At 38.4% G+C, this 23,910-nt stretch overlaps 1 protein-coding gene across 2 annotated transcripts in view; it reads left to right on the forward strand.

Annotated features, from left to right (window-relative positions):
* Window positions 1-15,221, forward strand: part of YLPM1 (YLP motif containing 1) — a 73,650-nt gene extending 58,429 nt beyond the window's left edge. Inside the window, exons 19-21 of one of the 2 annotated variants that reach the window (XM_055538666.1) lie at window positions 95-225; window positions 4,856-5,038; window positions 5,368-15,221. In XM_055538666.1, the coding sequence (XP_055394641.1) occupies window positions 95-225; window positions 4,856-5,002 (278 nt within the window). In that variant the 3' untranslated portion in view covers window positions 5,003-5,038; window positions 5,368-15,221. Of the gene's footprint in view, window positions 1-94; window positions 226-4,855; window positions 5,039-5,367 lie in introns of those variants that run through there. The other variant, XR_008699693.1, reaches the window with a different exon arrangement.
* The last annotated feature ends 8,689 nt before the right edge of the window (window positions 15,222-23,910 follow it).

Below are 23,910 nucleotides of genomic sequence, written 5' to 3' on the forward strand. Positions count from 1 at the left end.
TCCGACGGTGTTCCAGCCTTCTTTTCCCTTGTTTGTGTGTCGTGTGCAAACTCACACTCTTCCTTAATGCTGCGGCTCTGTGTTTGTCCCTCAGACAAGTTGGATGGCTTGAGAACTGGCACAAAAAGGAAACGTGACTGGGAGGCTATTGCCAGCAGAATGGAGGACTATCTTCAGCTCCCTGATGATTACGACACTCGTGCTTCTGAGCCTGGGAAGAAGAGGGTAAGAGACCATGAGTGATTACCAACAGCTAAAGGCCCGTGTAGACATCTGGTTTTAGAAAGTTAAAGTCGGATAAATACGAATGCTATTTTTTAGAGTGGTTTGGTTTATACTGCACCAGAGTTGGACACAACTGAAGTGACTTAGCAGCAGCAGCACCATATTACATATTTGCAAAAGAGACCTTACAAATTATTCGATCAAAATGTACAAATAACTTAAATAATGGAGAACAGAGCCTCAAGTGGTTAGCACGTTATCAACCTTAAAGGAGTTTGGAATGGCTGCTTGTGCCATTTTGTCATGGAGCAAAAGAGTCAGGTGTGAAGTAGAGTATTGAAGAGAATCTGTGGAACTTCTTAATGGATCAGATGTAGAGGGTCCAGGATGGATGGGCTCAATGGTGACGTTTCAGGATTCTGGCCATAAGCATTCCATGTATGTGGTGCCATTTACTGAATTAGTGTAAAGTAGGGGAGACATATAAGTTTGAGAGTGAAAACTCAGAAGTTCAGCGAGGTACCAGTGAAGTTAGAAGTGGTAATAGGACTCGGGACTCCAAAATTTAGAAGTTCAGATAGAGGTAACTGTTTTAAGAAGAAAAGAATAGTCCATTGTTAAATGATACAGAGAAGACAGATAAACTGAGAAAAGAGAACTCACCATTGAATTTGGCAACATGGTGATTGTTGATGTCTGGTCAAAAAAAAAAGTCAAGCTTTCTTAGGGAGTTGAGGGGAGAAGCCACTTTCGAGCAGATTTGAAGAATAGGAAATGAGGAAGTGCAGAACAGCAAATGTAGATAAGTTTCTGAAGAAGCTTAGCTATGATAGGGAGCAAAATAATGAAGCCAAGATGTTGAATAGGTCTTCCACACAGATGGCAAATTAAATAAAAGTGATATTTGTATGCATCCTTTAAAACATAATAAAGTAAGAGGTATAACATTGTACATGGTCCACATAAAGCTTTTCCAGCTAGTCTGTCTTGATCTTTCTTTTAAGTATATACAGACCTACCATTCTTTTTAATTTATTTTATTTTTGGCTGTACCGCACAGCAGTTTCCTGCCCAGGGATTGAAACCTGGGCCCTTGGCAGTGAAAGCGCCGAGTCCTAACTACTGGACTGCCAGGGAATTCCCTACCCTTCTTTTTAAATGGCTGCCTAGTGTACCATCATTTGGTTGAATAATCAGTTCTTTATCCATTTCCTTATCAGTGGATGCTTATGCTGTTTTCGTTTCATTGCTAATGTAATACTATAGTGTAAGTTGCATGCGTTTGTCTTGGCAACCTTTTGGCAGTGTATCTCTAGGGTGTATTTTTAGCCTTAAAGCTGCAAACTCATAGAATATGATGTATCATTCTGACAGCTATTATGAGATTGTTTTCCAAAAAGGTTGCGCCTATTTATACACCCACATGTAAGTAAATCCCTGTTTTTTTCACACTTGCACAAGCAGTGTTATTACTGAACTTTTTAACTTTTGACAGTCTGATAGGTGAAAAATGGTATCTCATTTTTCATTTCGCCAAGTAAGAATGAAGTTGTTTATCATTTCTTTATCTTTACACATCATTTCTTTTTTTATAAATTCCCTCAGTACTTTAATAGTAAAAGATGTTTATTGTAAGAGAATGAAAAATGCCACTTCATTACTGTGGATACCATTACAGGGGACTCAAGGTTTCAAATAGTTCAGACAATCCCTGGGCCTGCCCTTGTTTGTGTGTCTTGAGACCTGATTAGTGGCCTTCTATGTCTGGGTGGCCCAGCTGTACCCAGGGACTACATGTCTTAATACCTCTTATTCCAGTTTTAAGGCTGGGGCAACAGAAGCAGAAATAGCTCTTTCTTGGGAATAATAATTTGGTATAACAGTGAATAATCTCAAGTAAGAAATATTTTTCTCTAGTTCATTTTTAGTTAGGTAACTATTACTCTCTTCAGTAGGGAGTGTGTAATCATATATAGTTTACCCTGTAAGCTGAGTGGACAAAAGCATGAGCTGTACACATCCTAGTTCATTAAGTGGCTCCTCTTTTCACTCCTCTCCCTGCCTTCCTTCCTCATTTCAAATTGTTTTTAACATTCAAACCATTTTCCAAAATCAACTTCTTGAGCACAAGGAAATCCTGCAGGTAGCATGGAATGCAGAACTCATTACTCATTCCTTTCCTGGAGTTTCTTGATTTCTATAATCCAGATTTTATAAATATTGGGTAGATTCCTGGGAGTAATTTACACCGAAACACAAAGGTAGTTCTGTAGAATTGATCATACTAGAGTTTTACCAACATGGCTAGGATTTAAAATATAATTTAAAAAATTTTTTTCCACTTGCTTAGTTTTGTACAAAATGACTTTAATTTATGTTTCTTTGATAACTGTAGAAAAGTGAATATTTCCCTATTTTTGTTTGAAAACTCAAACGTTTTAGAGATATTTTTGGTGACAGTGGCTAAAATGTACACACACAAACTTCTGAGTATTGGTCAAGAGTTTTCTTTATTATACCTTTTTTTTTCCTTAACAGCTAAGGTAAATGACAGAAAATTGAGATTGTAAATGTCAATAAAAGTACCTCTCTAGGAAGGTTAGGAGGGACACTTGACATTTCCAAAGCCATTTCTAGTTGCAAGTCATTATTCTGCTCCTTACATTTTTTTGTAATTATTTCATTCCTTTTACAGAATTGTATGTCTGTATGTCAGGTCTGTGCAACTGCAGCCTCTTATATTTTCATTTCAGCTTTAAAATTTGGGGCATTTGTGCTGAAACATATTGCTTTTTTAAAAAATAACTACTTTTCTTCCTAATTCCATATTCTTTATTTTATCTGAGTTTTAAAGACTTAGAATTTAAACTTCAGATTTAAAGTAACTTAGTTTACGCAGGGCAAGATTGATTAGTGTATTTAAATCTGTGCTAAAGATGTACTATGGACTGTTTTCAGTCTGTTTCTTTGTTTGATGGCCACAATTCATCTGTCTGTCCATCCATCCATTCTTCATCCCCCTTAACCATAGTCATCTTTTGCTAAAATACATACCCTTGATCCCAAGGAGAACTGAAGAGAGGGTCCATAAATTTGTCAGAATAAATACATTAGCATTAATGGGCAGAAAGCCCAAAGATCTTGGTATTCAGAAACCCACATTATTTATTAGGCTTTTTATTAAGCCTCATGAAGGAAAATGAGCCATAGGTTTTCTGCCCACAAATAAATCTACCTTAAAAAGTGTCAAGTGTTATCAGTGTTCCCCCACAGCTGTTACTTGTGTGTATTATCTTTAGCCAAGTGGTTGATAAAAACAATTATCAGGGGAAGAAATAAAAAAGAATCCAGTCCTTTGATTACCATTCCTATAGACAGTAATAGGGAGGGTCATTTTACTTCTCAGAGCAGTTACACATTTCCAGGTACAGCGTGGATGAACGTGCTCTGGTTCCCTCTCCTTGTTATAGATCACAATCACAACAAATCACAAGCCATATTTAAAATACAGTCTCTGAAGACTTTGGTACTAGGCAGCTGCAAAGCACAGTTATAAGTATTTTATCTTTTACAGGTTAAATCTGCTTATATTTTTAAAATTATTACTATAATACATACAAATCCATATTTTTAAAATATCAGAATACCAATAGAAAATGTCCCCGATTCATATATTTATAGGGATAATCTTGCCATAAATGATATCAACTGAGTTTGTCTCTTGGTCTCTTTATCTCATCAGTAAAAGTAATGATACCAGGTCCCTGGTTTCTAAGAATAAATTTCAAAATCTTTTATTATGTGGAGATGAGACTCAGTCTTTGATTTAGGATGTTTATGGTCTGTTGGGGAAGGGAGATCTGTCAGTGGATAATTGCAATATAATGTGAAAGTTCAAAACTAGGCAGGTCAAATCTGGAAGTAACTCCAGGGAAGCAATGATTATTTGATTGGCAAAGGACAAGAGGGATAAAGCAGGGTTCATGCTAGGCAGATCAGGTTAGAGCAAAGACATTTTCAGGAAGAGAGTCTAGTTTATGTAGGGTTACAGAGGTGGGAATGACCCAGTGTGCTCTGAGAGCTGAAAGTACTTTTGTAACTGGTGAGCTACAGTCCATGGGGTTGCAAAGAGTCAGACACAGATAGCGACTGAACACACATCTGTTAAGCGTCATAGGTACTGCCCAGAGATGCTGCAGGAGGACAGGGCCAGATCCAGAGGGACCTGTGCACTTGGATTTTATTCTGTAGGTTGGGCGAGGATTTAAAGCTGTGGCAGAGTGGACCAGAGGAAGTGAGAATGAAAGTAGGAAGACTAGGCAGAAGTTAGTGCTTTATTTTTTACTTAAGGTAAAAAATGATGCTGGTGAACGGAAAAGGGGTGATAGGAGGTGGAGGGGACAGGGCTGACTTTTTCAGAAGCTGGTGTGGCTAGGACTTGTGATTGACTAAAGTTTTCTTTCTGTAACTTAAGATGTATGACTGTCTTCAGTTCTCCAGTTAACTTCTAATTTTTTAAACCCCTGGCCTCAAATTAGTTATCTTACCCGTTAAACTATTCAGAAAGCTAAGAGACTCTTTGCATATTTATTTTTTTCTAAAGCCCAGCCTAACACTGTGTTCTTTTTAGGTGAGATGGGCAGACCTGGAAGAAAAGAAGGATGCAGATAGGAAAAGGGCCATAGGTTTTGTGGTCGGACAGACTGATTGGGAGAAGATCACAGATGAAAGTGGTCACCTGGCTGAAAAAGCCCTCAATCGAACCAAATATATATGAAACTTAGTTTTTGAATGGAGTCATTACTCCTCTAAGGTAAGGGTACACGGTCATGTAAATAGCCTACTGTGTGTTGTTTTGAAGAGTCTGAGATAAAGAAGACAGCATGCTTTGCTAAAAATGCTTCTCTTCCTGTATTATTTTCTGGTTCTAAGAGTAAGTATGTGTGCCAGTTGCCAGCATTTATAGTACAGGGTATTAGAAAAGGAAGCAATTTTCCGCAACCTGGCTTACTTATAAAAATATAAGGCTTAAGATAAGCTTGACTTCTGTAGATGTGGGAAGGAGTGACATGATGAGAGACTGAGGTCTGCTGAGTTTTGTCTGTTCCTTCCTGCCGTGACAGCCTTTTCTTTTCTTTGCAGGTGGTTCGCTTTGAGGTGATCTGAAGCCACGGCCTCATGGAGCTTCGTTGTGTGTCCCCTTGCTTCCACGTTTCAGTTTTTGTTTTGTTTCTACTGCTTTAGTTTTTTAAAGTTCTCCAGTGTCCCCGAGAGGTATTAGAGTCTTGCTCGACTTGAACAAGACATTAATTTTTCTTTCTAACTGCTTTGGGGAGGGAGGGAGTGATAGCGTAACTGCGGAAGCCAGGTGGAGATGTGCTGGAGGGCTCCAACAGACAGAGTTCCCTCCACTGTACACTTGTCACAGACTATCTCTATCATCGTTGCTTTGTGGCTGTTTTTGTTTTTTACTGTATGTAACTGGTAGCTGATTGTACTAGGATTAAAAAAAATAAACTTTCATGATAAAGCCATGAGATTCATGGGCTATATAGCATGAGCCCCTTTCTCTTGTTTTCTTAATTTTATTTTTATTGCTTTTTTAATATGGTGTGTTCTGATTACATGCTAGTTGAACATCTTAAAAACCTCGTTCGCATCTATGATTCCATAACGCATGTTGTAAACACAAGGCTCAGCAATGTTCACAACACTTACCTTTGTTTTATAGCTGATTTCTTTTTCTGTCTTTGTGTCTTGAAGACTAATAGAGACAATTTCAAATATTTATCTGTTCCCTGGAGCACATCTGTTCTGTATCATGATGTTTTATTGTTGTTGTTGTTGTTTTGATCCTGTTTTGCTCTTCCCTATTTTCTTTTCCTTCCTCTTTTTACTTTCTCCCTTCATGTTCTCTAATGTTTTGATTTTTCTCTAATCTGACTTTGACTCCTGGGTGGACAAAACTGATGTACTCTATGAAGCTTTGGAGCTTGTTGCCTGACTGCTGAACTTGAATTGCTGGTTTTTTAAGTCAAGATTGCAGGGCAGGAATATGGCAATGCAGAGCGCTCTGGCAGGCAGCCTTTAAGTCTGTCAAGTTTTCAGGTTCTTGCCAGATTGCTCATTATTGGAAAGCATAGCCTTCTGCTTAAAATTTTATCTCTTGTGAATGGTACCAGGTGGAGCCTAGAAATTACATAGAGCTAAAACCCAAGTATCGTTCCTGTTTAAAAACAGAAAAGGAGCTCCTTTCCCTTTTTCCTTCTGCAAAGGAAAAAAAAAAGTTGTTTCCAGCATGACAGAAGACCGAGAAGAGACTTCTTTCTCAAGCATCATTTCCACTATGTAATCTAACTCAGTAAGCTGCAAATTTGTTTACAGAAGGCTTGAATATTTTGAAATGTTTACCTTTGTCTAAAAAACCAAAAAACATTTTAGTTTTATTACCTACGTTAAATGTGTGAATAGAGATAATGTTGCTATTAACTATTAATACAAATATTAATAGTATTATTTTGGGTTCAAAAACTTCAAAGCACTGAAGACTAGTGGGAAATTCTGATGAATCTCTATACTTTTTAATCTTTCCTACAATTCTGAACGTTTAACGTAAGAGGCTTTATGTTATTAACAAGTCAATATTGAATGTATAATTTGCTACATTAAGTAACTTCTGGTGTTTGTAGTATTTGAGAAACTACTTCGGTTGCTTGCTGGCCGACAGTACGTTTCTATGTAGTGATCTTTCTCAGCCACCTTTATTATGTTGAGTGAAGGTATGTCATAAGATGGTCAACAGAACTATTGTTTATACAAAGACCAACCTACTAATTATTGAATATACCAAATGTCTGTTTTTAACAAAAAAATTTCTAGAATGTGCTCTTTAGTTCAGGAGGTAGGTATATACATATTCTTATAGAAGATGCTTTCCTTCCATTTCTTAACCTTTTTATGTTCTGACAGCATTCAGAATGCCAGTGAAATGAGAAGTGGTCATACTCACGAATCACTTTCAGTCTGTCATGTTTTTGCCTTGCAGCCATGGCTTTGTGTCTGCGGTCTTACTCCAAGAGGTGGTAGGGAAAAGTGAACAGGGTCAGAAGTAGCTTCTGCTGATTTTCAAAAGATACTGATTAATATTGCTGTTAGGTGTTAAACAAAGAATGTTTCCTGCTTTAGGAAATTGGTATAATATAACCCAGTGAGTGGGATTAATAAGAGAAAGATCAGGCACCATAAAGCAAGTATTAGTCTGTTGACGTTTGCGGTTGCTAGTCTGATACGGAACTGGTAAGAAATTCTTAAATTTACTTTATCACTTGAAGCAGAATAGAAGAGAAAGATCAGGACTATGTTGGAGAAATTTGGTGTGAGCACAAGTTACCTTAGAACACAAATATTCTAAGTTTATTAAGAGATGCCCTTGGAATACAAAGGACTGAACTTTGGTTGCATTTATTTGCTAGCATTTTACAAACATGTTCAGAAAGCTGCTTGGTATTTTTTTTTAATTTTTTATTTTAAGCATATTAAGTTTATTTAAAATTGGTACTTGCCTTATACAAAATAGTCTGATGTTGGGAAAGTTCCAGTTATCTTTTAATGTTTCAGATCTTTTAAACTAAATGTAAAATCTCTTTCTGCAGTAGTTGAATTCTACCTGTAAACTCCCTGTGCAAGTAACGTGGATAAGATGCAGAAATCTTTCTGTTGGGGAATTGTTTATTTAGGGTTAAGCTGGCATGTTCAAAATATGTTGTGACTGATTACAGAAACCGAAAGCTGTTGGGTAGTCTGCTTGTTGACACTTATTTGATTCACATAATTTTCTAGAAGTTTGTATTTGGTTAAGATGTCAATGGTTAATTCAGAAGGTTTTTTTTTCTTTTGGATAAAGATAAAATCTTAAATTTACTGGCTGGATCTTAAATTTACTGACTGGGTTCATGTCCCTTGTGAAAATCCTGATTATTGATTGACCACATCAAAGTAAGCTCCGTTTCATTTGGAGACTAAGTATTACATTCTGAATTGGAGTGACTAAAAATTTATTTCTTTGAAGGCACCTCCACTTCTTTTGTAAAGTATTTATCTTCTAGCTACGCAAGGTGCAGATATTTTGGTAATAATAGACATCTGGAGTCAGCTTACTACTAGGACTGTAAAAGCAGCAGGTTGTCAGCTATAAAGAGACCATTCAGATGTTTCAGACTGGATTTTAGAATTCAGAGTGACCAAAACTGAGATGAATTCTACTAGACTAGAGAAAAATGATTCCTCATTTCTAGCCTTGACTGGTCCTAATATACATTCAGGTTCCTTTCTTGAAAGCTGTATGATCTTAAGTTATTAATCAAGTTAGAAAGTAAAAATCAACAAAACTCACTTATCAAAGGTCTCTGTGAGGAGCAAACTAGATAATGCGTATAAAACTGCTTGGCACAGCACCAGGCTCAAAAATTGGTAACTGGCCATCATCATTATTTTTTTGACTTGTTCTTTCATGTGTGCTTCTAAAATTAAAACTTTTCACTTGGCTTGAAGGTAATTGTCACCTTTTATAGTTAGCTACCATAACTGAGCCTAGGCCATATGAAATAGTGTGGTGAGTGTAGGTTGGAAGAGTAATAATTTAGAAGCATTTTCAGGTAGCCACTGAACTTGATCTTCAGAACCAGCATGGAGATTTGTTTAAAGGAATCACTGAGGTGCAAAGGCTAGTAAGTACCCAGGAGGAAAGTGAAAGTGTAAGTCACTCAGTTGTGTCCGACTCTCCACGACTCCATGGACCGTACAGTCCATGGAATTCTCCAGGCCAGAGTACTGGAGTGGGTAGCCTTTTCCTTCTCCAGGGGATCGTTCCAACCCAGGAAGGTATGAGTACTAATGGAAAGCTGTTGCCAGACCACACGTGTGAACAAAGGTGAAGGCGCTGAAGCATTGATTTGCCTTGTCACATATTCAAAAAGCAAATAGTAATTTTTATGAATAAGTAATACAATCATATGATATAAAATTCAGAAGGTTTAACATCTTCTTTCCATCCCCGTCCTCAGCCTCCCACTATCCTGTCTACAGAGACGACCAATGTTGACTTTCTTTTGTGTCCTTTCAGAAAAATTCTGTGGATAAGCAGTTAATTTCGCTTTACCCAAATGGCAGGGTGCTGCCCACGCTGCCATGCCGTTTCTGTTACAGTGTCCAGGAGGGCTTCTGGTCACACGGGAACAGTCCCATTCTCATTCGGCTCCTACTCTCCTCTCCCGCTTCTCCCTCTCTTCCCTTTCTCCTCCTCAATCTTCCAAAGGTACCTTCTAATTATAAGGAGCTTCACTGACAATTTTTAGAAATTTACCTGTATTTCTGTTCTCTACAGGTAAATGGCACAGAATATGTAATTATTGTATGGATCTGTCTCTATACATTTTTATCACGTGTAGGTTTTTATATCGACCCCTGTCTTTCTCTGACTCCTGCCGCCACCTCTGACCCTAGGCAACCACTAATCTGTTCTCCATTTCTATAATTTTATCATTTAAAGAATGTTCTATAAATGAAATCATATAGTAGGTAACCTTTGGGGATTGGTTTTTTTGGCCTTTCTCACTTGCTGTAATTCCCTTGACGTTTATCCAGGTTGTTATATGTGTTATCAGTAGTTTGTTCTGTTTATTGCTAGCATTCATAAATGCTATTAATGGGTGGAATCAATAGCATTCCATCCCATTCTCTTTTATAGCTGTAGAATGTTTTATGTCTTTATCGTGATGTAGCTCACCAGGTCTCTGTTGATGGATATTTAAGCTGTCTTTTGCTGTTATAAATTGTGACTTTTATATACTGTTACCATTAACCACTCCTGTACTTGCCTAATTTCTAGCAATGAAGGAGCACTAGTTACAGCATCATTTACATAGGCATCCTTGAGGGTGACAGGTGCTTAAGACCGGCACAGCACATCACAGCGATGAACTGTCAAGGGAACTGACAGTAACGAAATGAAAAAGGCAAATCCTGTTTCCTGGAAAATCCTACAGTATAGAATTCTGACAGAGTAAAGAACCCCAGTGGGTCTTTGAGGGCTTAGAGTGGCCAGAGACTGATGGGTTCCCGGTCCACACATAACAGAGTTTAGACCTTAGTTCACTCTCTTTTTACCTAGTTATTTATGCTTCTGCATCTCCATGGCTGATCTGAACTCAGTTCTTGGCTCTATTGCCTTCACATCAGACTGTAGTCAGGGAGCATCCTTAGGACTGAGTTACGGACAGCCCTTGATCTGCCAGCAGGAATTTGCACTTGTGATACTATGAAAATCCATAGACTTAATGGTTTACTTTGTAGTTGACGAGACTTGACTTTGACTCCTATACCCAAGTTTGAATTTTCTACCAGATATTCACATTCTTAGGTTTGACAGTACTGATGTAGATTATAGCTCCCTTTCCTATGATATTTAAAGAATTAAAATAATTTCTTCCACTATGACTTGAAATCCCACTCTCAGGTCTATTGTTTCTGACTGAGTTCCTACTTCTTGGCATGTCTAATTTTTTTTTTTTTTTTCTTTTACAGCATCTAGCTCAGTACATGGCTCATTTATCTGTAGAGTGAATAAATAGAGGGGATGTCTCCTATCTGTATGGCAGTGGTCACTCATTCAGAGTTGGACAGGTAACAGATGTGTGAGGCAGAGGGTGGAGATGGTGGCAAACTGGAGAACAAGGTAGGTCCTGTTACAGGGCACACAATACCTGCTCGGCACAGACTGGCCATCTGGGGATGTGGGTCTTGTGTTGCCAGATTTTTCTAGGATTTCCAGAGAAGTGAGAAAATGGGATTTTTGCGTGAGATCTTCAATATATTAGCACCAGAAAATTTTGTTTCTTGTGTGGTTTTTTGGTAAGCGCTTCAGCCCACACTGCCTACCTGTCATTTCATACTTGAAGGCTGCCAAGTTGAAATTGTTGATATTTAGATAAGAGGTTGAAGAGGCCTTAAAAGTTCATTCTTGTCAAGTTCCTTCATTTTACAGATGAGGTTTCTGAGGCTGAAAGAAGAGAAGTGACTTGCTCAGTTACTTGATGGCAAAAGAAGGCTAAATCTTAGTTTTCCTGGTCTGTTTCTTATAGGAGTAAGTATGTTTTCTCTACTTTATAATTGCTTACATAAGGCAACTAGCCTATTTGCTTTGGCTCCAATGACAAGTGTTATTCCTTCACTGAGAAGTTCCCTATTACCTGCCTTATTAAGGACAGATGCATTCAGCTTGGCAGTGAAGTCTGTCAGCAACATCGTCCAAACTACCTCTTCGGCTTCCTTTTCCACTTCTCTTGCCACATGCGCGCTAACGGCAGGTGCATTGTGTGGCTTACCTTCAACACTCTGTAAAATTTCTTGGTTTACTGTCTCCTTTTTATCTTATCTTTTAGAAATTGTACCTGTCTTAAGGCCCAGCACACATGCCGCCTTCTTCCTGAAGCTTTCCTGTCTTGCTCCCTCCAGCTCTCATAGGGCTTTGCTTCTTGATATTTGTTCTGTGATCTTCTCTTACTTTGCCTTTCTAGGAGAGTAACTTATATACCTCTCTATTCCATTTCCCCGATCCGTTCCCACTCCAAAATGCAAGCTCCTTGAGGGTAAGAGCTGTTTTATTCATCTTCATCCTTATAACACTGAATATGCAGTACCTGTTAGGTATAGTTGGTACTCAGCAAGCATATTTATTTATTTTTTCAGTTAGCATATTTAGAATTGATAGCATGATATATTTTAAATATGAAGTTAATTCAGTAAAAATATATGTAACTCACAAAACTCCAATTTTTGTTTGCTTCTTCACTGCTTCTCTATCTTTTGGTTGAAGACATATGCATAAGTATTATATAAATCAGACATCAGATATTTAAATGCCTACTATGGACAGGAAGATACCATAAGTGAGAGAATTGGCCAATAGTTTCATAACGGCATGCTAAGTTCTAGTCTTTCATCAGAAACACAGTGTTTTGTTATTGGACCTGTCAAAATATTCTTACAGAAAAATATCCTCTTTCCCATTTTTCTTGAAACATCGGACATTCTGTATCATAAGCTTTCCCACATTTGGTGGGAATGTAAGTACAAGTATTTTCTTCCTAACCCTGTTATGACAAAAACAGCAATGGAAGCAGAGTGATGTGGGCAGCTGACTCTCAGCCTTAGTATTGAAGAGGCAGTAGGGCATGGTGGGGCCTAGGATGTTGCAGAGTGCTTTCCCTGTCTCACTGCAATAGTTCTTCCCCAGCCATGGTTGCCATGAAGTAAGGTAGACCCAGTGTTGCCAGATGAAGGTGAAGTGGAAATCTGGATCCTTGTGTGAAGTAGTCTTTTCAAAGTACCATGAGGACAATACAGTAGATGTAAAACAAATCACATCTGGAAGTGACATACTTCAGCCATCATTTTGGGACATAGACCATAAGGGATGGTGAATCCTGGCACTAAAGAAGATATCTATAGGAAAGGAAACATCAAGTTATGTCACATAGATGGCATAAAAATATTTTGACAAACACCTTTTGACTGATATTTTGGAGTGAGCAGTTCTGTTTTCCTTGAGCCAGATGGTAACACATACATAATGTACTGATGCTGAATTTGCAGTGGGTTGATTTTTATCCATTTCTTGCTTTGACGTGGAAGCATGTGAATTGCCCCTCTCCTTGGCTAACATCCTTCCAATGACTCCATGTATCAAGATGCAGGTAAGCACCTTATGTGTGCACAGTTAAATAGTGGGCACACACTCCTGTCCCAGAGAAAGAAGACAGCAAGAATTCCCTTTGGTTAAGTGAAACAGCTAAGCAGCCATACTTGGATGCAAATTTGAACCAGAATGTTTTCTTAATTCTCCATTGCGTTCTATTATTTCCACTGAGGAAAGAGGATGCATGTCATTACAGCTTCTTTGGCACCTATCCATGTCAAGGTGGGTATACTTTTGATATATTTGATTTCTTAAGTATGTTTTGGGGCATTATCTTTTCCAAATTCTCTTCAGCCATAAAATACAAGCTCATTATTTTTAAAAGTGTATCAGAGATAATACTAAAACCCTCCATTGAGCAACAAACACCTTAAAGTCTTAGAAGTAGTTACTGTTAGCATTTTGGTATGTGGCTTTCCAAACCATTTTCTGTGCATCTTAATGACCCAGATAACCACGATGGTGTGGTCACTCACCTAGAACCAGACACCCTGGGATGTGAAGTCAACTGGGCCTTAAACTAGTGGAGGTGATGGAATTCTAGCTGAGTTATTTCAAGTCCTAAAGATGATGGTGTTAAAGTGCTGCTCTCAGTTTGTCAACAAATTTGGAAAATTCAGCAGTGGCCATAGGACTGGAAAAGGTCGGTTTTCATTCCAGTCCCAAAGAAGAGCAGTGCCAAAGAATGTTCAAACCACTGTACAATTGTGCTCATTTCACATGCTAGCAAGCTAATGCTCAAAATCCTTCAAACTAGGTTTCATCAGTATGTGAACTGAGACCTTCCAGATGTACAAGCTGGATTTAGAAAAGGCAGAGGAACCAGAGATCAAATTGCCAACACCTGTTGAATCATAGAAAAAGCAAAATAATTAAAAAAAAAAAAAGTCTACTTCTGCATCATTGACTATGCTAGTATTTGATGGTGTGGGTCACAACAAACTGGAAAATTCTTTAAAGAGATGGGAATACCAGATCCTTCCTTGTCTCCTGAAGAACCTGTATGGGTCAAGAAGCAAGAGTAAGAACCAGACATGGAACAATGGATTGGTTCCAAATTGGGAAAGGAGTACAACAAGGCTATATATGGTCACCCTGCTTATTTAACTTACATGCACAGTACGTTGTGAAATGCTGGGCTGGATGAATCACAAGCTGCAATCAAGACTGCTGGAAGAAATATCAACAACCTCAGATATGCAGATGATTCCACTCTAATGACAGAAAGTGAAGAGGAACTGAAGAGCTTGATGAGGGTGAAAGAGGAGAGTGAAAAGGCTGGCTTGAAATTCAACATTCAAAAAACTAAGATCATGGCATCCAGCCCCATCACTTCATGGCAGATAAAAGGGGCAAAAGTAGAAGCAGTGACAGATTTTATTTTCTTGGGTTCCAAAATCACTGTGGACAGTGATTGCAGCCATGAAGTTAAAAGACGCCTGCTTCTTGGAAGGAAAGCTATGACAAATCTAGACAGCGTATTAAAAGGCAAAGACATCACTTTACTGACAAAGGTCCATATCATCAAAGCTACAGTTTTTCCAGTAGTCCTGTACAAATGTGATAGTTGGGCCATAAAGAAGGCTGAGCACCAAAGAATTGATGCTTTCAAATTGTGGTGCTGGAGAAGACTCTTGAGAGTCCCTTGACATGCAAGGAGATCAAACCAGTCAAATCCTAAATGAAATCAAACCCTGAATATTCATCAGAAGGACTGATGCTGAAGCTGAAACTCCAATATTTGGCCATCTGGTGTGAAGAGCCAACCCATCGGAAAAGACCCTGATGCTGGGAAAGATTGAAGGCAAAAAGAGAAGAGGCGGCAGAGGATGAGATGGTTAGATAGCATCACCAACTGATTGGACATGAATCTGAGCAAACTCCAGGAGATAGTGGAGGACAGAGGAACCTGGCTTGCTGCAGTCCATGGGGTTGCAAACAATCGGACATGAATTATTGACTGAACAACAACAAATATACGTGTATCTATAAGGATATATATATATTTTTTCAATGAGTGATATTCTTTACACATTGTTTTGCAGACCCACTGTGTCATATACATGTACACACTTTATGTATGTGTATATCCTATTACATGTATATAACAGATTATTGTATTTTCCCTTATTTGTGACAGTTTTTACTGTCATAACAATGTTGCATTGAACATCCTTGTAAATGCCCATTCCGGGGGTATAATTTCCTATTTTCCAGATAAAAAAGTAATTGAATTACTGGGCTACAAGGAAACAATCTCTTTTTTAATGTCCTCCTAATAATTATATATATGTGTGTGTTTTAGAGAAAGTCTTAACTTAATGTCCAGGATTTCAAAAGAAATGCTTTTGAGTATTTTAGAATTCTAGTTTTATATTACTACTCTCATTTGATGTCTGCCTTTTGAATCAATTTGAAATTGATACAGGTAAGCAAAATAGGCTCTAGTAGCCATGTTCAAAATTAGTAAGCTTTTGAGTGATGTGTTTCAATGGTGGGGAAGTGAAATTTTCAATTGAGAAAATAATCTCCCTTAATCATGAAGTTCTTTTTTCCAAATCTTTTTCTGCTCCCTTGGGAATTACAACAACTGGATCCATAGGAGGTGTGAAAATATTTTTTCACATCACACATTTTTAAAAATACTAGTTTGAATAATCCTGGAAAGTGTAGGTTTTTATACTGTGCCCTTACAAATCTTTTTAAAAGAATGTTCCTTAATACAAATTACTAATACCAGAAATGAAAGAGATTCAATGGACATTAAAAGGATAACAAAGGAATACTGTGAACAACCCTTTGCCCACAGGTTTGACATCTAGATGAAACAGATCAGTCACTTGAAAGGCACAATCAGGTAAAACTCACACAAGAAGGTATAAATCTGAATAGACCTGTGCAGTATCTATTGGTTTGTCCAAAAAGTTTGTTTGGGTTTTTCCACATGACTGTGCAGAAAAACCCAAAGGAACTTTTTGGCCAACCAGTATTCTAAAAATCAATAATTATTAGCCTTCCAAACCAGAAAGCACCGGGTTCAGATGAATTCACTGGGAATTTTGTCAAACACTTAAGAAAGAAATTACATCAATTCCTTATGATCTCTTCCAGATGATAGAAACAGAGGGAATGCTTCTTAACATTATGAAGCCAGTTATTCTAATATCAAAACCAAAAACATTACAAGAAAACTGCAAACTACAGCCCTCTCACATGAAATACAGAAATCCTCAACAAAACATTAGCAAATCCAACAATGTAGTAAAAGAATTATATACTATGACCAAGTGGGAAATATAGCAGCTATGCAAGGCTGGTTCAACACATATGAATAGATGTGGTAGAAGCATCTAACAGAATCCAACACCCATTTAAGATAAAACCCTCAGTTAACAAGGGATAGAGGGGATCTTCCTTAACTTTATAAAGAATGTGAAGACCCTACAAACTAACATGTTTCATCATACTTAATGATGAGAGACTTGAGGCTTTCCCACTAAGATCATGAGCAAGATAAGGATGTCCCCTCATACCAGCACTTTTCAACGTTGTATCTGATGTCCTAGTTAATGCAGTAAGGCAAGGAAACAAAATGTATATACATTGGGAAGAAAGAAAGAAAACTTTGTGTACAGAAGATGTGGTTATTTCTGTAGAAAATCTGAATCAACAAACTCCTGGAACTAAGAAGCAATTATAGCAAGGTTGCAGGGTACACAAGATTGATACATAAAAGTCCGTTGCTTTCCTGTGTACCAGCAATAAACAAGTAGAATTTGAAATTTAAAACAATACCCTTTACGTTAGCAACCTCCCCCCTGCCAAATGAAGTACGTGGTATAAATCTGACATGACATGTACAAGATCTATATGAAGAAAATGAACTCTGATAAATAAATGCTGATATTCCATGTTCATGGATAGGAAGACTCAATATTGTCAAGATGTCAATTCTTGGGCTTCCCTGTTGTCCAGTGGTTAAGAATCTGCCTATCAATCCTGGGGACACATATTTGATCCCTGATCTAGGAAGATTCCACATGTGGGGCAACTAAACGTGTGTCTCCGATACTGAGCTAGTGCTCCGGAGCCGGTAAGCCACAACCGCTGAGCCTGTGTACCCTCGAGCCAGTGCTCCGCGAGAAGAGAAGCCTCTGCACTGAGAAGCCTGTGTACCCTCGAGCCAGCGCTCCGCGAGAAGAGAAGCCTCTGCACTGAGAAGCTTGTGTACCTTAGAGCCAGTGCTCCACGAGAAGAGAAGCCTCTGCACTGAGAAGCCTGTGTACCCTCGAGCCAGCGCTCCGCGAGAAGAGAAGCCTTTGCACTGAGAAGCCTGTGTACCCTCGAGCCAGTGCTCCGCGAGAAGAGAAGCCTCTGCACTGAGAAGCCTGTGTACCACAGCTAGAGAGTAGCCCCTGCTGCCTGCAACTAGAGAAAAAAGCCTGCTCACAGCAGTGAAGACCTAGTATAGCCAAAAATGAAGAAAAAAAATTTTAACGGATGTCCGTTCTTTCCAAATTGATCTACAGATTCAATGCAATCCCAATCAAAATTCAGCAAATTCTTTTGTGGATGTCAACAAACTGATTCTAAAGTTTATATGGAGAGGCAAAAGATCTAGAATAGTTAACAGTATTGAACAAAAACTCAAGGACTAGTCCTACTTACTTGAAGCTGAACTTCAAGACAGTGTGGTATTTATGAAGGAACAGACAAAAATAAATAAATGGAACAGAATTGAGAGCCCTAAGTAGACCCACATGAATATATAACCAGCTGATCTTTGACAAAGGAGCAAAGGTGATGTAACGGAGCAAAGATGGTATTTTCAGCAGACAGTGCTGAAACAGTGTTGACATGCAAATAAGTAAATAGATACAGACTTAGACCCTTCACAAAAATGAACTCCAAATGGATCACAGACCTAATTGTAAAACACAAAACTATAATTCTTCTAGAAGTGAACATAGAAAAGGTAGATGGTCTTGGCTTTGGTGATGACTTTTTAGATGAAAGGCATAACCCACAAAAGAAAGAATCGATAAATTAGATTTCATTCAAATTAAAATTTCTGCGAAAGACATGGTCAAGGGAATAAAAAGGCCACAGACTCGGAGAAAATACTTGCAAACTGCATATATCTGATAAAGAACTATTACCCAAAATCAGAAAGAACTTAAAACTCAACAATAAGAAAACAACCCAATTTAAAAATGGACCAAAAACCTTGGCACCTCACCAAAGAAGAAAAACAGATGATAAGCATATGAAAAGATGTTTTACATCTTGTGTCTAGGGAATGCAGGTTAAAACAATGAGGTATGTGGGTCAAGAAATAAAAATTAGAACCAGACATGGGACAACTCTCTGGTTCCAAATTGGGAAAGGAGTACAAGGCTGTATATTGCCACCCTGCTTATTTAACTTACATGCAGAGTACATCATAGGAAAAGCCAGAATGAATGAATCACAAGCTGAAATCAGGATTGCCAGGAGAAATATCAACAATCTCAGATACACAGACGATACCACTCTAATGACAGAAAGTGAAGAACTAAAGAGCCTCTTGATGAGGGTGAAAGAGGAGATGAAAAAACTGGCTTGAAGATCATAGTATCTGGTCCCATCACTTCATGGCAAATAGGAGGGGGGAAAGTGGAGCAGTGACAGATGTCATTTTCTTGGGCTCCAGAATCACTGCAGACAGTGACTGCAGCCATGAAATTAAAAGGTGCCTGCTCCTTGAAAGGAAAGCTATGACAAACCTATAAAGAGTATTATTAATAAAAAGCAGAGACTTTGCTTTGCCAACATAGGTCCATATAGTCAAAGCTCTGGTTTTTCCATAATCCTATACAGATGTGAGAGTTGAACCATAAAGAAGGGTGAGCACCAAAGAACTGATGCTTTCAAGTCCTGGTGCTGGAGAGTCCCTTGACTGCAAGGAGATCAAACCAGTCAGTTCTAAAGCAATCAAACCCTGAATATTCATTTGAAGGACGGTTGCTGAAGCTGAAGCTCCAATACTTTGGCCACCTGATGCTAAGAGCCGACTCCCTGGGACAGACCCTGGGAAAGATTGAAGGCAAAAAGAGACTGGGTGCCAGAGGATGAGATGATTAGAAAGCATTGCTGATGCAGTGCACATGAATTTGAGCAAGCTCCAGGAGATAGTGGGGGACAGAGGAACCTGGTGTTCTATAATACCTGGGGTCGCAAATAATCAGACATGTCTTAGTGACTGAAGAACAACAGCACAACTACACATCTATTAGAATGGCCAAAATTGAGAACATTGACAGTTGAGTGCTGGCAAAGACATGGAGCAACAGGAACTCTCATTCATTGCTGGTAGCAATGCAAAATGGTATAGCCACTTAGGAAGACCGTTTGGCAGTTTCTTACAAAAGTCAGCATGTTCTTAACCATACAGTCTAGCAATCATACTCCTCGGTATTTACCCAAAGGAGTTGAAAACTGTGACCACACAATAATCTTCACATGGTTGTTTATAGCAGTTCTGTTCTATAATTGTCAGAATTTGGGAGCAACCAGATAACTTTCTGTAGGTGAAGGGATAAATAAATTGTGGTACATCCAGACAATGGAACGTTGTTTAGCAGTAAAAAGAATTTATCAACCCATCAAAAGGTATGAAGGAAACTTAAATGCATATTGCTAATTGAAACAAGCCAGTCTAAAATGCCACACACTGTATTAGTCCAACTATAGGACATTCTCAAAAAGGTAAAATTATGGAGGTACTAAAGATTAATGTGATTGCTAGGGGTTAATGGGAAGGGACGGATTTTTAGGGTAGCAAGACTATTTTGTATGATACAGTAATGGTGGATACATGTCATTATATGCTTGTCCAAACCCATGAGATGTACAACACCAAGAGAACGCTTATTAGACTATAGTGCAGATACATCAGTATAGATTCATCATTTGTAACAAATGCACCACCCTGGTGGAAATGTTGATAATGGATATTGAAGCCTCTACTTACATGGAGGTAAGGGGTATATATGGAAAATCTCTGTACCTTCTGCTCTATTTTTCTGTGAGCTCAAAAATGGCTTGAAAAAATAAAGTATGTACATATATATAGAGTGAGGGATTTCCTAATTTTCACATGAGCCTTCTGCTCTCATTAGATATGGATCTGAGTGTGGTCAGTAGGGCCTCTAACAAGATCCGAAAGGCAGTCCCAAATTTTATTGTCAAGGAAGGGTAATGACAATGGAGGGCCTAACCCAAGAATTGGTATGGTTCAAGTTGAATAATTGATAATTGCTTATATTCCATGACCACTGAAGCATATGATTACTCTTTTCTTTATGCATGTTTGGAAGAATGATGAAATATGAGAAGTGTTCTGTGTGAAGAGTTGTGTGCTAAAAGCAGTAGTTATCAAACTGCATGTAAGAATTACCCTAGGATCTGTTAAAACTCTTGAAGTTCAGGCTAAAGTTCACCAGGTAGTTCCAGTGGGTAGCCCAGTTTGAGAACTGGTAGGCCAAAGGAGATTTTAAACTTTATCTCTGTCTGAAGATAGTTTTATTAATCACAATTCCGAAAGGCCCTAGTCATAACTTTGCAAGTGTGGAAGGATTTGGAGGTGTAGGAGTGCCATTTGTTAATAACAAACTCCTAAAGCGAAAAATAAAACCCACCTAGCCTGAAAGAGTTAATGTAGTTTCCAAAAGTGCTTGATACAGCCAAGGAACAGCTTAGGCACAGGAAGAATCTGGCTTATACTGGGAGCAAATAAAGCCAGTGTTTAAAATGAGTTTTAATCTAAAACACATATGTGCCCCTGGGCCTGAAAACAAGCCAAGATTTTCACAGTTGTGGTGAAGGTTCCTAACAACAGATAGAAATGAGTTGCTGTACAATGTTACTTAAACTTGAAAGTTTAGAGGGGAAATCTGATCTGTGGAGGGGTGTTGTAGACAGGGGCTTCCCAGGTGGCTCAGATGGTAAAGAATCTGCCTACAATGCAGGAGACCCGAGTAGAGGAGTGAGGTGGGCACGCAGGACAGGTTATTATTTTGTGACTTCTTTCTGATCCCAAAGAGAACAGAACTAGCTGATAGTTCTAATTATCTGTGTACTCAGAACAGAACAAAACCAAATAAACCCTAACAAAATGAAAATTGTGTCCTTTTAGAAGCACTCCAATCTGTGCTGGGTATGAACTTTTATATGTGTCTTCCTTAGAGTATATTACTTCTTCAATAGAACCCTTTCTTAAAGATTCTGATTCTATGTAGGTGTTTGTTTTTTTTTTTTTTTTTTTTTTAAGAATTATATAGATTCATAGGAAGTTAAAAAAAAAAAAAACAACGCACAGCGAAGCCCTCATCATCCTTTACCCAGTCTCCACTATGATAACATCTTACATAAGCAAAGTTTATGTGTCAGAACCAAGAAATCAGCGTTGATATCCTCCATGGAGGTTGTTCAGACTTCACCAGTTTTATAAGCACTCAAGTGTGTAGGTATGTGTAACTCTATGCAGTTTTTCATGTGTAGCTTTGTGTAACACTACCATAATCATGATATAATACTTCACAAGGGATTCTGAAGAACTGCTAAGGGCTATAGAACGAGTCACTTTGCTTGTAGTCCCATCCCCAACTTAAGTTCAGAACTTTGTATTGCTGGGGGCTGCCACATAGCTTTTGAAACCTCAAATGGCTTTTGGTGTTTTGTTTTTTGTTTTTTGTTTTTTTTTTTTTTTCCCATGGGATCATCAGTACAGATGTGTGTCTCAGTTACTGTGCTTTGAGGAGGTAAATTGTGATCACTTTTATTTAAAGACAGTGAAATGATAAGTATACCCCAAAGCATAAAAATCTGCTATTGATCTTCATTTTGGGGGCAAATTCAACAATTCTGGCACAACAAAGGACTGAATGTTTGGAAGTTCTTTTCCTGCCAATTTTTAGAACATGTGAGATTTGCTCAATAAATAGTGTCTTTCTAATTCCTAAAACAGAAGACTGTCCACCTCCCAGAGAAATGCCCTGATATATTTGAAGTGAATAGGCATGATTCTATAACACGTGAAAACTGTCACTTAACAGCATATTCTGAGCATTGTCAAACATATTAAACTCTGCCTCACATTGTTTAGGTAATTACTGTCTCCAGAGCTGAATGATACATAATCATATTTACCATTTACATGGTATGGGAATTTTAATTATCTTTGCATCCAGTATGGCAAAACTAAGGTGTTTAGGAATGTAAGTCCAGTGTTAAGCTTTCTGTTCCCAGGATTTGCAGATAAATCTACAATCTAGCAAAAACTGTTTACATGTGTGCTCTGCACCCCATTGTCTTCCATAGAAACTCTTATTTCTGACACTCTTTTTGGCAAGAGTTCCATAGGAGAGAATAATTCTGGAGTTTGTTCTGGTTGGTTCAGTCAGTGAGCTCAGCCCTGATGAAGTAATGGGATGTATGATGAGGGATGAAGTATCTAAACACCAAGATAGTCATCTTGAATAAAAGCAGCTTTGGGGTATTTATAAAGAATATATTCTGCCCTATAAAAAATTGTGGGATATTTGTTAGGGATTTGATAGACTGTGAGTTCAGCAAAGCATCAAGTTGATAATCCTATTGTTACAGAGAAAGCAAGAGAATTCCAGAAAAATGCCTACTTTTGGTTCATTGACTACGCTAAAGCCTTTGACTGTGTGGATCACAATAAACTGGAAAATTCTTAAAAGAGATGGGAATATGAGACCCCTTTACCTGTCTCCTGAGAAACCTGTATGTAGGTCAAGAAGCAACAGTTAGAACCTTACATGGAATAACTGGTTCAAAATTGGGAAAGGAGTGCAGCAAGCCTGTATATTGTCACCCTGCTTGTTTAACTTAAATGCAGAGCACATCATGTGAAATGCTGGGCTGGATGAATCTGAAGCTGGAATTGATTGCTAGGAGAAATATCAACAAACTCAGATATGCAGATGATATCACTCTGATGGCAGAAAGTGAAGAGGAACTAAGGGACCTCTTGAAGACGGTAAAAGAGGAGAGTGAAAAAGCTGGCTAGAAACTCAACATTCAAGAAACTAAGATCATGGCATCCAGTCCCAGCACTTCATGGGCAGTAGATAGGGAGAGGGGGAAGCAATGGCAGATCTTTGGGGGGAAAGGAGGGCTCCAAAATCACTGTGGACAGTGACTGCAGTCATGAAATTAAAAGACACCTGCTTCTTGAAGGAAAACTATGACAAACCTAGACAGTGTATTAGAAAGCAAAGACATCACTTTGCAGACAAGGTCCATATAGTCAAAGGTGTGGTTTTTCTAGTCAAAGATGTGCGAGTTGGACCATAAAAATGGCTGAGCACTGAAGAATTGATGCTTTTGAATCCTGGTGCTGGAGAGGACTAGAGAGTCTCTTGGACTGTAAGGAGATCAAAGCAGTCAATCCTAAAGGAAATCAACCCTGAATAATCATTGGAAGGACTGATGCTGAAGCTGAAGTTCCAATACTTTGCCACCTGATGCAAAAGGCTGACTCTGGAAAAGACCCTGATTCTGGGAAAGATTGACAGCAAAAGGAGGAGATGGCAACAGAGGATGAGATGGTGAGCATCACCGACTCAATGGACGTGAACTTGAGCGAACTCCAGGAGATAGTGAAGGATGGAGAAGCCTGGTGTGCTACAGTTCATGGGGTCGCAAAGAGTTGAACACGACTTAGCGACTGAACGACAACAAATTCTCTCATAAAGCTTGATTTGAAAGTCAGTTTATTTAGAAACAGTAGGCAAAAAACATCTAGAGTCTTAAATATTCTGAAAAAAGTAAGCACCAACCCACATTCATAGAAGAGCAGAGGAAGAAAATAATAAAATTTAGTGACTAAAATGAAGAGATGCCGGGTTATTTTCGAGAAGAAA

This window comes from Bubalus kerabau, chromosome 10 (genome assembly GCF_029407905.1).
Source record: "Bubalus kerabau isolate K-KA32 ecotype Philippines breed swamp buffalo chromosome 10, PCC_UOA_SB_1v2, whole genome shotgun sequence".
Classification (NCBI taxonomy): Eukaryota; Metazoa; Chordata; class Mammalia; order Artiodactyla; family Bovidae; genus Bubalus; species Bubalus kerabau.